General features: G+C 36.7%; 1 protein-coding gene across 1 annotated transcript; it reads left to right on the plus strand.

Annotated features, from left to right (window-relative positions):
* Positions 1–2,901: 2,901 nt before the first annotated feature.
* On the plus strand, positions 2,902–8,756 carry LOC142229219 (glucose dehydrogenase [FAD, quinone]-like). Its single transcript, XM_075299760.1, has 2 exons — positions 2,902–3,134; positions 6,912–8,756. The coding sequence occupies exons 1-2, from the start codon at positions 2,990–2,992 to the stop codon at positions 8,675–8,677; spliced, it is 1,911 nt and encodes a 636-aa protein (XP_075155875.1). The 5' UTR covers positions 2,902–2,989; the 3' UTR covers positions 8,678–8,756.
* Positions 8,757–13,574: the final 4,818 nt, after the last annotated feature.

Genomic DNA, 13,574 nt, shown 5'->3' on the forward strand with positions numbered 1-13,574 from the left:
AATAAACGTCTGCTGCCTTTCCTGAAGAAACACGGTTGTTCCGTACTGTTTTGGCCGGATTTGGCATCTTGCCATTACGGTAAAAAGGCCATGGAGTGGTACGCCGCCAACAACGTGCAGGTGGTTCCCAAGGACAAGAACCCTCCCAACACGCCAGAGCTCCGCCCAATTGAGAAATACTGGGCTATTGTCAAGCGGAACCTAAAGAAGACCAAAAAAACTGCTAAGGACGAGCAGCAGTTCAAGGCAAACTGGCTTTCTGCGGCGAAGAAGGTGGACAAGGTGGCTGTACAAAATCTGATGGCAGGTGTCAAGCGTGTGACCCGGCAATTCGGATTTGGAAAAGCGAAAGCCTAACTGAATATTTTTCCTGAATTTTATACTAATTGAACTTGAAAAAGAAATTTAATTTGATTTTTTAAATAAATGATTTCACCGATTTACACGCGTTTTCCCTTGACGAAATTTTGACCGTATCACCCTTTAGTTGGAGGAGTTGGCGTTATTGCAGCGTTTGAAGGTCGAAATCGCGGCAAAACGGCCTCATATGAAGAAAAAAAGTGATGGCAAAAATACATGAATTGGGCTTCGAATTGCTTCCCCACCCACCGTATTCTCCAGATCTGGCCACCAGCGACTTTTTCTTGTTCTCAGACCTCAAAAGAATGCTCGCAGGGAAAAAATTTGGCTGCAATGAAGAGGTGATCGCCGAAACTGAGGCCTTTGGGGCAAAACCGAAGGAGTACTACTAAAATGGTATCAAAAAATTTGGAGGTCGTTATAATCGTTGTATCGCTCTTGAAGGGAACTATGTTGAATAATAAAAACGAATTTTGACAAAAAAATGTGTTTTTCTTTGTTAGACCGGGTACTTATCAGCCAATCTATTATTTTCGACATTGCGTCGGACTTACATTTTTACTTCGAAACCTAAAAATATTTTTTAAAGCATAAAGCCAGGAAGGAAGTATGATTGAAGATTGTGCAGAAATAAAAAATTTTGTAACACAACTTTTTTGTGATAAAAATTGAAGCCTTCACAGAAAACTTGCTCGTGAGCTGACCATATCGTGAGAATGGATGCATATTGAAAAATGAGCTTGGTCTTTGAAGTTCCAGAAAGGGCAAGAGCCCATCGATGCAATGCGTTTGTTGCACAAAAGTAGACAGCTACTGCATTTGCTTTTCTCCCATGAGAAGTCCTTCCAAATAAAGCAGTTTGTGAAGAAACAAATTGATCGGGTTTACTTGCCAAAGAGGTCAGTTGAAAATATATACTTTCGATTGGCCACCAAAGCTCAAGCGCCGTTTGTAATGGTGGGAACGCGGAAACGGCCGATGGTCGCTCCCCGTTCGTATTCTTCGACCGAGTGTTAAAATAAAGACAGTCTTGAAGTAACGGGCAAACATACACTTCGGGCGCGGAACAGGGACATTCCCACAGGACTCAGCACCATAGTATTCAGCACGCGTCAGCCAATAATGGCTTAGGTTAGGTTAGGTTAGGTTAGGTTATGTGGCAGCCCGATAGGTTAGGTTAGGTTAGGTTATGTGGCAGCCCGATGCATCAGGCTCACTTAGACTATTCAGTCCATTGTGATACCACAGTGGTGAACTTCTCTCTTATCACTGAGTGCTGCCCGATTCCATGTTAAGCTCAATGACAAGGGACCTCCTTTTTATAGCCGAGTCCGAATGGCGTTCCACCTTGCAGTGAAACCACTTACAGAAGTTTTGAAACCCTCAGAAATGTCACCAGCATTACTGAGGTGGGATAATCCACCGCTGAAAAACTTTTTGGTGTTCGGTCGTAGCAGGAATCGAACCCACGTCCTTGTGTATGCAAGGCGGGCATGCTAACCATTGCACCACGGTGGCTCCCATAATGGCTTAAACATCAGGTTTCTCGCTTCATTTTTACCGCACAACGACCATCAAAATCCGGATCTCATTCCTGGGCTGAGGAGTCGGAGTCTAAAGATTTTACTGGAGTCGGAGTTGTAAACATTTTGCTCGACTGCGGTCAAACCTAAATATTTTAGTTTATGGTAGATAATAACATAAGTTCACCAATGTGGTATCACAATGGATTGAATAGTCTAAGTGAGCCTGATACATCGGGCTGCCACCTAACCTAACCTAACCTAACCTAACATAAGTTTGTCAAAGTTATCTACTTACAAATATCCAAAATCTAGCTCAAATACATGGTACTTCCCAGTTCGGGTAGCATATACATCCAATACAAACGTATCTATTGGACAGATACATTTCCCCCTTACTGTGATATTTTCAATGATAAAAAAATACCATAATTATAATCTAATAATAGTGACAGATTACAAAACCTAAACAGATGAGAAATGATAATAACATAATCCAAAATTCGATTAGGCTGTCCTATTCCAACCTTCTTTCATAGCGGTATGCAAGCAGATTACTTAACAAACCTCTCTACGAATGGGGAAGCGAAATATGTAGGGGTGAAGTCTATGTAATTTTCTGCTAAAAACAGAAACCAAAAATTTTTTTATTTAATACAAATGAAAGCAAAAGTGTTCCGATTATTCAATATAATATTTGGCAATGATATCGAAGCCGTGAGGCAAAACCAAATTTGTAAACAAAATTTTCCAAATTCCATGGATTTTCGCTTCAAATCATCTTTAGCTTTCAAACAGTATCAATCCACTACGGCTCCCCTTTTGTGACATACAAAAAGAAAAATGTGTCACAAATAAAAACATAAAGAATTTCTTTATTAACTTCATCATTGTTCCCGTTGTATCCATAAAAACGCTTCATTCTAAGAAAAAGAGGGAAGACCATAAAAACCAGTTACCATCAGAACCAAAGACTTTATCCATTAACAGAATTCACTACTGGCATTTGTAAGTGATCAGCCTAAGTAACTACACCTTAAGAGTTTGGCGGTGGTTTGGATACCAAGACAACATTTTCATCAAACCAGTTTACCAGGAAGTTGGTAATGGCCACGAATGGAAGGGTTCTAAGTGCACTGGCACTAATTGCAGTGCTTCAAGTTGGATCATCAAATCTGGATATATTCAAAACAGCGGAGACCATGAATCTAGGATTGCATAATTTTTTGCGACAGAAGTACTATAATGATGGTGGGTAATAAGGAAGAGTTACAAAACTAAAAACAGAAATTTAAAAAGGAATTCTTTAAAAGATCGATGTAAGCCGGTTACATGTCTAGAGGAATGTGCCAAGTATAAGTGAATGACAAGTGTGGAAATATACAATGTGAAGAGTTAAAGTAAAGTTGGCCCACTGGAATAAGGTTTTCCAAAGTAAAACTTTAATTCAGCCTGGCTGAATAAGGTTTTCCAAAGTAAAACTTTAATTCAGCGTGGCTGAATAAGATTTTCCATAGTAAAACTTTAATTCAGCCTGGCTGAATAAGGGTTTTCACAGGAAAACTTAAAAAAAAAAAAATAGTGAAGGAAAAGGGTGAAAATACGAAAAGTGAAACGTTAAAGTCGAATTAGTTTTGTTGAATAAGTTTACCCATGGGCAAACTTTACTTCCGCATGGCTAAATAAGGCTTCCCATAGAGAGACTTTAATTAAACCTAGCTGAATAAGGTTTTCCATAAGAAAATTGTAATTTAGCCTAGTTGAATAAGGTTTTCCATAAGAAAACTTTAATTTAGCCTAGCTGAATAAGGTTTTCCATAAGAAAACCTTATGGGAAGCCTTATTCCGCATGGCTAAATAAGGCTTCCCATAGGAAGACTTTAATTAAACCTAGCTGAATAAGGTTTTCCATAAGAAAACTGTAATTTAGCCTAGCTGAATAAGGTTTTCCATAAGAAAACTTTAATTTAGCCTAGCTGAATAAGGTTTTCCATAAGAAAACTTTAATTTAGCCTAGCTGAATAAGATTTTCCATAAGAAAACTTTAATTCAGCCTAGCTGAATAAGGTTTTCCATAAGAAAACTTTAATTTAGCCTAGCTGAATAAGGTTTTCCATAAGAAAACTTTATGGGAAGCCTTATTCCGCATGGCTAGATAAGGCTTCCCATAGAGAGACTTTAATTAAACCTAGCTGAATAAGGTTTTCCATAAGAAAACTGTAATTTAGCCTAGCTGAATAAGGTTTTCCATAAGAAAACTTTAATTTAGCCTAGCTGAATAAGGCTTTCCATAAGAAAACTTTAATTTAGCCTAGCTGAATAAGGTTTTCCATAAGAAAACTTTAATTTAGCCTAGCTGAATAAGGTTTTCCATAGGAAATCTGTAATTCAGCCTGGCTGAATAAAATTTAATTCAGCCTGGCTGAATAAGGTTTTCCATAGGAAAACTTAAATAAATATTGAATTACAAGTGATGAAATAAGAAAAGTGAAGCGTTTAAGTCAAATTAGTTTGGGTGAATAAGTTTCCCCATAGGCAAACTTTAATTCCGCATGGCTGAATAAGGTTTCACATAGGAATACTTCAGTTCAACTTGGCCGAAAAAGGTTTTTAATAGCAAACCTTTAAAACAGCCTGGTTGAATAAGAATTTCCATTAAACTTAAAAAAATAGTACAGGACAAGTTTGAAAACTTTTTTCAGTGTGGATAAATAGCTATATCCATGGTTTTCCATAGGAAAACTTCAATTTGTCCTAGCTGAATAAGGATTTACATAGGAAATCTTTAATTCTGCCCGGCTGAATAAGGTTTTCCTTAGAAAATCTTTAATGTAACCTGGCTCAATAGGGTTTCCATAGGAAATCTTTAAGAATGAATGGTTGACAAGTGTGGAAATACAAAAAGAAAAGTATTAAAGTCAACTTAGTCTTGTGGAATAGTTTGCCCATAGGTAAACTTTAATTCCACATGTCAGATAAAGGTTTTCCATGGGAAAACTTTAATTCAACCTGACTGATTAAAAGTTACCGGAGGAAAAATTTAATTCAGCCTAGCTTAATTTGGCTTTCCGTAAGCAAATTTTAATTCAGCAGCGATGGGTAAGATTTTCAATAGGACAACTTAGATCCAGCCAGACTTAATAAACTTTCCCATAAGAAAATTTTAATTTAGTCTGGCTGAATAGGGTTTTCCATAGGAAATTTTAATTCCGACTGAGTTAATAAGATGTTACATAGGAAAACATTACTCGAACCTGGCTTAATAAGCTACAAAAAAATAAGGATAAGCGAGTAACATGGTTGGAAATACGGAAAGTGATGTGTTAAAGTCGATTTAGTTTGGATGAATATGGGTTTCAACAGGAAGACTTATATTCAGCCTTGCTGATAAAGCTGAATAAGGTTTTCCATAGGACAACTTTAATTCAGAATGGCTGAATAAGGTTTCCCATAAGAAAAGATTAATTCAGCTGGGGTGATTGACGTTCAGCCTGGTTTAATTAAGTTTTCCAGAAGAAAAGCACAATTTCAGCTTGGCTACATAAAGATTCTCAAAATAAATTTTTAATTCTGCTGTAATAAGGTTTTCTGTAGGGAAAATTTAATTCAGCATGGCTGAATAAGGGTTTGAACAGAAAAACTTTAATTCAGAATGGCTGAATAAAGTTTCCCATAAGAAAAAATTAATTCAGCTGGGGCGAATGTGATGTTTCATAGGAAAACTATAAATCAGCTTGGTTTAATTAAGTTTTCCAGAAGAAGAACACAATTTCAACAGGGCTACATAAAGATTCTCAAAATTAATTTTTAATTCTGCTGGAATCATAAGGTTTTCTGTAGGGAAACTTTAATTCAGCCTGGATGAATAAGGGTTTGAACAGAAAAACTTTAATTCAGAATGGCTGAATAAGGTTTCCAATAAGAAAAGATTAATTCAGCTGGGGTGATTGATGTTTTTCACAGAAAAACTTTAATTCAGTCTGGTTTAATTAAGTTTTCCAGAAGAAGAACACAATTTCAACATGGCTGCATAAAGTTTCTCATAAGAATTTTTTAATTCAGCTGCAAATTGAATGGTTTTCTATAGGGAAAATTTAGTTTAGCCTGGCTGAATAAGGTTTTCAACAGGAAAACTTTAATTCAGAATGGGTGAATAAGCCAAGAAAATTCAGCTTGGGTGAATAAGGTTTTCCCATTAGAAAAGATTAATTCAGCTGGGGTGATTGATGTTTTTCATAGAAAAACTTTAATTCAGCCTGGTTTAATTAAGTTTTCCAGAAGAAGAACACAATTTCAGCATGGCTGCATAAAGTTTCTCATAAGAAATTTTTAATTAAACTGCAAATTAAATGGTTTTCTATAGGGAAAATTTAGTTTAGCCTGGCTGAATAAGGTTTTCAACAGGAAAACTTTAATTCAGAATGGCTGAATAGGGTTTCCCATAAGAAAAAGATAATTCAGCTTGGGTGAATAAGGTTTTCCCATAGGAAAACCATCATTCAGCCTGGCTGTTTAATTAAGTTTTCCATAGGAGAGTTTGTTTCCGCCTGGCTCAATAATGTTTTCCAAAATAAAATTTATTTGCCTGAAACTTAATAAGAGTTTCCATTGAAAAAATATTATATTACGCTGTATAAGGTTTTCCATGAGAAAATTGACACTGAGCTTTAAGAATGTGACTTAGGATAGGTTAGGAGCCAGCCCGATGTATCAGGCTCACTTAGCCTATTCAGTCCATTGTGATACCACATTGGTGAATGTGACTTAGGTTGGCTGAATAAGTTTCACCATGGACATACTTTAATTCACCCTGGCTGAATAAGGGTTTTCTCGGGAAATCATTAATTCAATCTGACTGAATAAGGATTTCCATGGGAAAACTCTATTTCAGCCAAGCTGAATCAGGAATAGGACATCTTTAGTTCATCTATTTCATTATTTTAAAAATTTATATTTAAATTTTATTTAAATTATTTTATTTTCATATATTTTGTGAATATTACCTCCATGTCTTTCATTGTGTTTCAGCACCTCGTCAGAATGCCGAATTTGATTTCATTATTGTTGGCTCTGGTCCAGCTGGTTGTGTTTTGGCTAATCGTCTCTCCGAAAATCCCAGATGGCAGGTGTATCTCATTGAAGCGGGTAGTGTTGAAACTGTGCCACATCAAATACCTTTGGCTTCAGCCTATTTTCAGGGAACCCATTCAAATTGGGGCTATAAATCGGTCCCACAAAAACACTCCTGCAAAGGCATGAATAACAATCAATGTGCCCTGCCCAGGGGCAAGATACTGGGTGGCACCAGCTCCATTAACTATATGATCTACAATCGTGGTAATCGACGAGACTTCGATAGATGGGCAGAATTTGGCAATGAAGGATGGTCTTATGATGAAGTCTTGCCTTATTTCCTTAAATCGGAAAATGCTCATCTGGCAGGTTTGGATAGATCGCCGTACCATAATCATTCGGGACCTTTGAATGTAGAAGATGTCAAATATCGTTCTTATTCTATTCAGGCATATCTAGATGCTGCCCAAGAAGCAGGTCATAAACTTACAGACTATAATGGTGAATCACAAATGGGAGCGTCATATGTTCAGGCCAATACCAAAAATGGAAGAAGACATAGTGCATTTTCAGCTTATATCCAACCGATTAGATATGAAAGGAAAAATTTACATATAGTGACAAATGCTAGAGTTACTAAGGTTTTGATTGACCCGCAGTCGAAGCAGGCCTATGGGGTACGAGTGCTATATGGTCGCAATGTTTACACCGTCAAGGCAAGGAAAGAGGTAATTCTTTCGGCTGGAGCTTTTAATTCGCCACAAATTCTTATGCTTTCTGGCATAGGTCCTAGGGACAATCTCGAGGCTATTAGGATACCTATAGTTAAAGAATTGCCAGTAGGCAAGCTTATGTATGATCATATGTGTCATTTTGGACCCACTTTCACTACAAATACCACAGGCCAGACATTCTATATTCCTGACCTCACAGTTGATTTATTTGTGGATTTTCTAAATGGCAATCCCTCAACACCACTCTCATCCATTGGTGGAGTGGAAGCCTTAACATTTGCCAAGACTCCCAATTCTAAGGAACCCAGCGATATGCCTGATGTAGAATTCATTACCGTAGCCGGCAGTTTGGCTTCTGACCAGGGGACAGGTCTTCTTCAAGGTGCAAATTTCCGTCGAGAGATATACACCAAAGTCTATGAGCCTTTGTATCATAGCAAGAAAGATCATTTTAGCTTTCTTGTCATGCAGTTCCACCCCAAGTCGGTGGGTCGTTTATGGCTTCATAATCGTAATCCTTTGGAATGGCCTCGAATAGATCCGAAATTTTTCAAAAATCCCGAAGATATTGAATTCATTTTGCAAGGAATTAAGGAGGTTATTCGAATAACTCAAATGCCTGCTTTACAAAAACTAGGAGCTCGTTTACATGATATACCCGTACCTGGATGTGAAGATCATTCATTTGGATCGGATGACTACTGGCGTTGTTCGATACGTGTCATGTCTTATACATTACATCATCAGGTAGCCACTTGTCGTATGGGTCCAGAAACGGATAAGACCACAGTGGTTAATGCCAAATTACAGGTCCATGGTATTCAAGGACTACGGGTGGTTGATACCAGTATTATACCCTTCCCACCCACCTGTCACACCAATGCAGTCTCATTTATGATTGGTGAAAAGGCAGCCGATATGATACGAGATTATTGGTCAGAGGATCATGAAAATAGCGTATTTAGCTATCGCAAGTATTCGAAATAGTTGTAAGATTAATTTATTTTATAAACAAAATTATTTAGTTTAAGTTTTAAGCAATAAATATTTATTTATAATTATCGTACAGAGTATTGTGTTATTAATCAAGAAAGAGTATGGTTCTGTAGGCGGATAAGATGTTTTTCTGCAAATCTAGAGCTCTCCTCGTTGATTGTGTTCATTTTTAAGTCTGCCGGTGGATGTCCCTATTTCGTTCATACACACAAACAAATATTTTTCAGATTCAATCACAAAATTAATTGATCCAATTAATTTTTTAATTGAAATTTCTTCAATCACGAAAATAATAGTACCAATCACAGTTTTAATTGAGCATCAAAGAAATACTTGTTTAAAAAATTAATTGAGTTCATTAGTAAATTATTAAATTAATTAATTTTTTGATTGATTCAATTAAATTTTGATTAAAACGTTAATTGTATCAATTAAATTTTTGGTTGAAAATTTAAAAAATTTCAATCATTGACTTAATGTTTGTAGTTTGATAAATATATTAACAGTATCAATTAATTTTTTATTGAAAAAGTTTTCAACTTCAATTAACTTTTTAATTGGGAATATTTTGGTGATATTTTTTTTTTCAGATCATTATTTTTGTGTGTATTCAGAGTTTATTATCTGTGAAGAGGACAGAATTCTCCCGATTAACCAGTTGAACTTGCGGTATTTAATATTTAGTTCTTCGCACTTTTTGTCAATATGAATTTCCTAATTTAATTTTGAATCCAGGGTAAAGGGTGATACGGTCAAAATTTGGTCAAGGGAAAACGCGTGTAAATCGGTGAAATCGTTTATTTAAAAAATCAAATTAAATTTCTTTTTCAAGTTCAATTAGTATAAAATTCAGGAAAAATATTCAGTTAGGCTTTCGCTTTTCCAAATCCGAATTGCCGGGCCTCACGCTTGACACCTGCCATCAGATTTTGTACAGCCACCTTGTCCACCTTCTTCGCCGCAGAAAGCCAGTTTGCCTTGAACTGCTGCTCGTCCTTAGCAGTTTTTTTGGTCTTCTTTAGGTTCCGCTTGACAATAGCCCAGTATTTCTCAATTGGGCGGAGCTCTGGCGTGTTGGGAGGGTTCTTGTCCTTGGGAACCACCTGCACGTTGTTGGCGGCGTACCACTCCATGGCCTTTTTACCGTAATGGCAAGATGCCAAATCCGGCCAAAACAGTACGGAACAACCGTGTTTCTTCAGGAAAGGCAGCAGACGTTTATTCAAACACTCTTTCACGTAAATTTCTTGGTTGACTGTCCCGGAAGCTATGAAAATGCTGCTTTTCAAGCCACAGGTACAGATGGCTTGCCAAACCAGATATTTCTTTGCGAACTTTGACAGTTTTATGTGCTTGAAAATATCTGCTACCTTTCCCCTTCCTTTTGCCATATAAAACTCCTGTCCCGGAAGCTGCTTGTAGTCGGCTTTGACGTAGGTTTCGTCGTCCATTACCACGCAGTCAAACTTCGTCAGCATCGTCGTGTACAGCCTTCGGGATCGCGCTTTGGCCGTCGTATTTTGTTTATCATCGCGATTTGGAGTCACTACCTTCTTGTAAGTCGATAGTCCGGCTCGTTTTTTGGCTCGATGCACGGTTGTAGACGATACACCCAGCTTATTTGCGGCATCTCGGAGAGAGAGGTTAGGGTTTCGCTTGAAACTACCGGCAACTCTCTTTGTCGTCTTAGCGGATTTTCGCGATGCGCGAGCAAAATTTTGATACGCTGCTCTTCTTGCTTGGACGGTATTTTGACAACTGAAGAGTGCATTCCAAAATCAAAATAGGAGCAACATTCTACACACACACACACCTTCAAAATGAGGGGTGTTCAGATTTTTTATACAAGATACTGATTGCTGAGTTTGTAAAAGGCATTTGTCCATTGCCTATTTTTAGGGGTTTGTATCTTGAGGTAATTTTTGCAAAGTCAACATGAACATATTTGCTACCGTTGAGCCGTAGACCACATATATAAAGACACCCGGAGATTATGTACGGATACATCTGTATTTGTATACCATCCACCATAGGATGGGGGGTATATTAACATTGTCATTCCGTTTGTAACACATCGAAATATTGCTCTAAGACCCCATAAAGTATATATATTCAGGGTCGTGGTGAAATTCTGAGTCGATCTAAGCAATGTTCCACCATAGGATGGGGGGTATATTAACATTGTCATTCCGTTTGTAACACATCGAAATATTGCGCTAAGACCCCATAAAGTATATATATATATATATATATATATATATATATATATATATATATATATATATATATATATATATATATATATATATATATATATATATATATATATATATATATATATATATATATATATATATATATATATATATATATATATTCTGGGTCGTGGTGAAACTCTGAGTCGATCTAAGCCTGTCCGTCCGTCCGTCCGTTGAAATCACGCTAACTTCCGAACGAAACAAGCTATCGACTGGAAACTTGGCACAAGTAGTTTTTATTGATGTAGGTCAGATGGTACTGACCATATCGGACCACTTTTACGTATAGCCCCCATATAAACGGACCCCCAAATTTGACTTGCGAGGCCTCTAAGAGAAGCAAATTTCATCCGATCCGGCTGAAATTTGGTACATGGTGTTAGTATATGGTCTCTAACAACCATGCAAAAATTGGTCCACATCGGTCCATAATTATATATAGCCCCCATATAAACCGATCCCCAGATTTGGCTTGTGAAGCCTCTAAGAGAAGCAAATATCATCCGATCCGGTTGCAATTTGGTACATGGTGTTAGTATATGGTCTCTCACAACCATGCAAAAATTGGTCCACATCGGTCCATAATTATATATAGCCCCCATATAAACCGATCCCCAGATTTGGCTTGCGGAGCCTCTAAGAGAAGCAAATTTCATCCGATCGGGCTGAAATCTGGTACGTGGTGTAAGTACATGATCTCTAACAACCATGCAAAAATTGGTCCACATCGGTCAATAATTATATATAGCCCCCATATAAACCGATCACCAGATTTGACCTCCGGAGCCCCTTGGAAGACCAAAATTCATCAGATTCAGTTCAAATTTGGTACGTGGTGTTAATATATGGCCACAAACACCAATGCAAAAAATTGGTCGAAGTCGGTCCATAATTATATATAGCCCCCATATAAACCGATCCCCAGATTTGACCTCCAGAGCCCCTTGGAAGAGCAAAATTCAACCGATTCGGTTGAAATTTGGTACGTGATGTTAGTATATGGTGTCCAACAACCATGCATTAATTGGTTCCTATCAGCCCATAATTATATATAGCCCCCATATAAACCTATCCCCAGATTTGACCTCCGGTGCCTTTTGGAGAAGCAAAATTCATCCGATCTGGTTGAAATTTGGTACGTGTTGGTAGTATATGATATTTAACAACCATGCCAAAAGTGGTCCATATCAGTCCATAATCATATATAGCCCCCCTATAAACCGATCCCGAGATTTGGTTTTGGAGCCTCTTGGAGGAGCACATTTCATCCGAGTCAGTTGAAATTTGGAACATTGTGCTACTATATGGCCGTTAACAACCATGCCTAACTAGGTCCATATCGGTCTATAGTTATATATAGCCCTCAGATAAATCGATTCCCAATCACACAAAAATTGGTCCATATCAAGTTTCTATATAGCCCCCATATAAGCGACAACCATATTTCAATTCTGGCTCTCTACGTACCGTGCAAAAGTCCATGTCGATTCGTAATTATTTGTAGACTTACCATACATAACATAACTAATATATACCACGTATGGACTAACTCACAATTTAGAAAACGATGTTAAGAAGTTTTAAGATACCACAACCCAAGTAATTCGATTGTGGATGACAGTCTTTCGTAGAAGTTTCTACGCAATCCATAGTGGAGGGTACATAAGATTCGGCCTGGCTGAACTTACGGCCGTATATATTTATTATAAAGTGAATTTGTATTTGTGACCTCTCGTTATTTTGATCAAAGAAATATGTAAGACTGGTATATCCTTCAGAAAGATCTTTATACCAATTTTAATTGTATCCCTATTTTCCAAGGATTAATATTATTCCAGATTTTATATCTCCGACATACACCACGCAACCAGTTCTGAATGTCTGTCTTTTATTACGATTCAAAAAAATTAAAGTATCGTCTGTTTGAAGCTTTTTTGACGTTCGTAAGATTATTGAAGATTTGCTACATCACGAAGCTTCAAATCCATTATGGAGAGTAGATGAGTTTCGTTGAAGCCGAAAGCAGCTCCGTTTGATTATTGTTTATAAACGGTTTTTTTTTCTCTAAGGTTAAAGTTTAGTTTTCTCTAAGGTTAAATTTTTTTTGCAAACCTGGTTTCAAAGTATGTTGGTTTATATTGTAATTTTTTTATGGTTATGTAAAGTTTGCAATGCAAATGGCCGCATTTAAAAGATGCGCAAAAAAGTAATGCACTTTAAATATTATTGTTAACAATAAACTGTAAAACTTAACACAATTTAGTCTGCATGTGCATAATAAAAATATAATTTATTATTCACATTTCAAATAATTTAATTAACGCTTTAATAAACGCCTTTCATTATATTTGATATTTTAAATAAACAAAAATACTTCAAATTGTTGGAGCAACAATTATTTTAGCAATAAGACATGGCAAGATGTTAATTTAACCAGCTTATATGCCCTCCACCATATTTTGAAGTCTTATGATATAAAAATTTATCACGATAAAAAACGAAACCAGAACCTATGACTACACGGATAGAAAAATATGTTTTCCATATGTTCCGGTGTTAACAAAATGTGTCAAGGGCTGGAATTTTTAAACAAAATATTTTTAAATACAAAAATAAATAAAGATGTAACA

This window comes from Haematobia irritans, chromosome 3 (assembly GCF_050003625.1).
Source record: "Haematobia irritans isolate KBUSLIRL chromosome 3, ASM5000362v1, whole genome shotgun sequence".
Lineage (NCBI taxonomy): Eukaryota > Metazoa > Arthropoda > Insecta > Diptera > Muscidae > Haematobia > Haematobia irritans.

What these genes read in the sequence shown, in the direction of transcription:
- LOC142229219 (XM_075299760.1), top strand. Translation starts at nt 2,990, where the DNA reads ATGGCCACGAATGGAAGGGTTCTAAGTGCACTGGCACTAATTGCAGTG. An exon ending in ACAGAAGTACTATAATGATG is followed by an intron (nt 3,135 to 6,911) that starts GTGGGTAATAAG and finishes ATTGTGTTTCAG; the next exon opens with CACCTCGTCAGAATGCCGAA.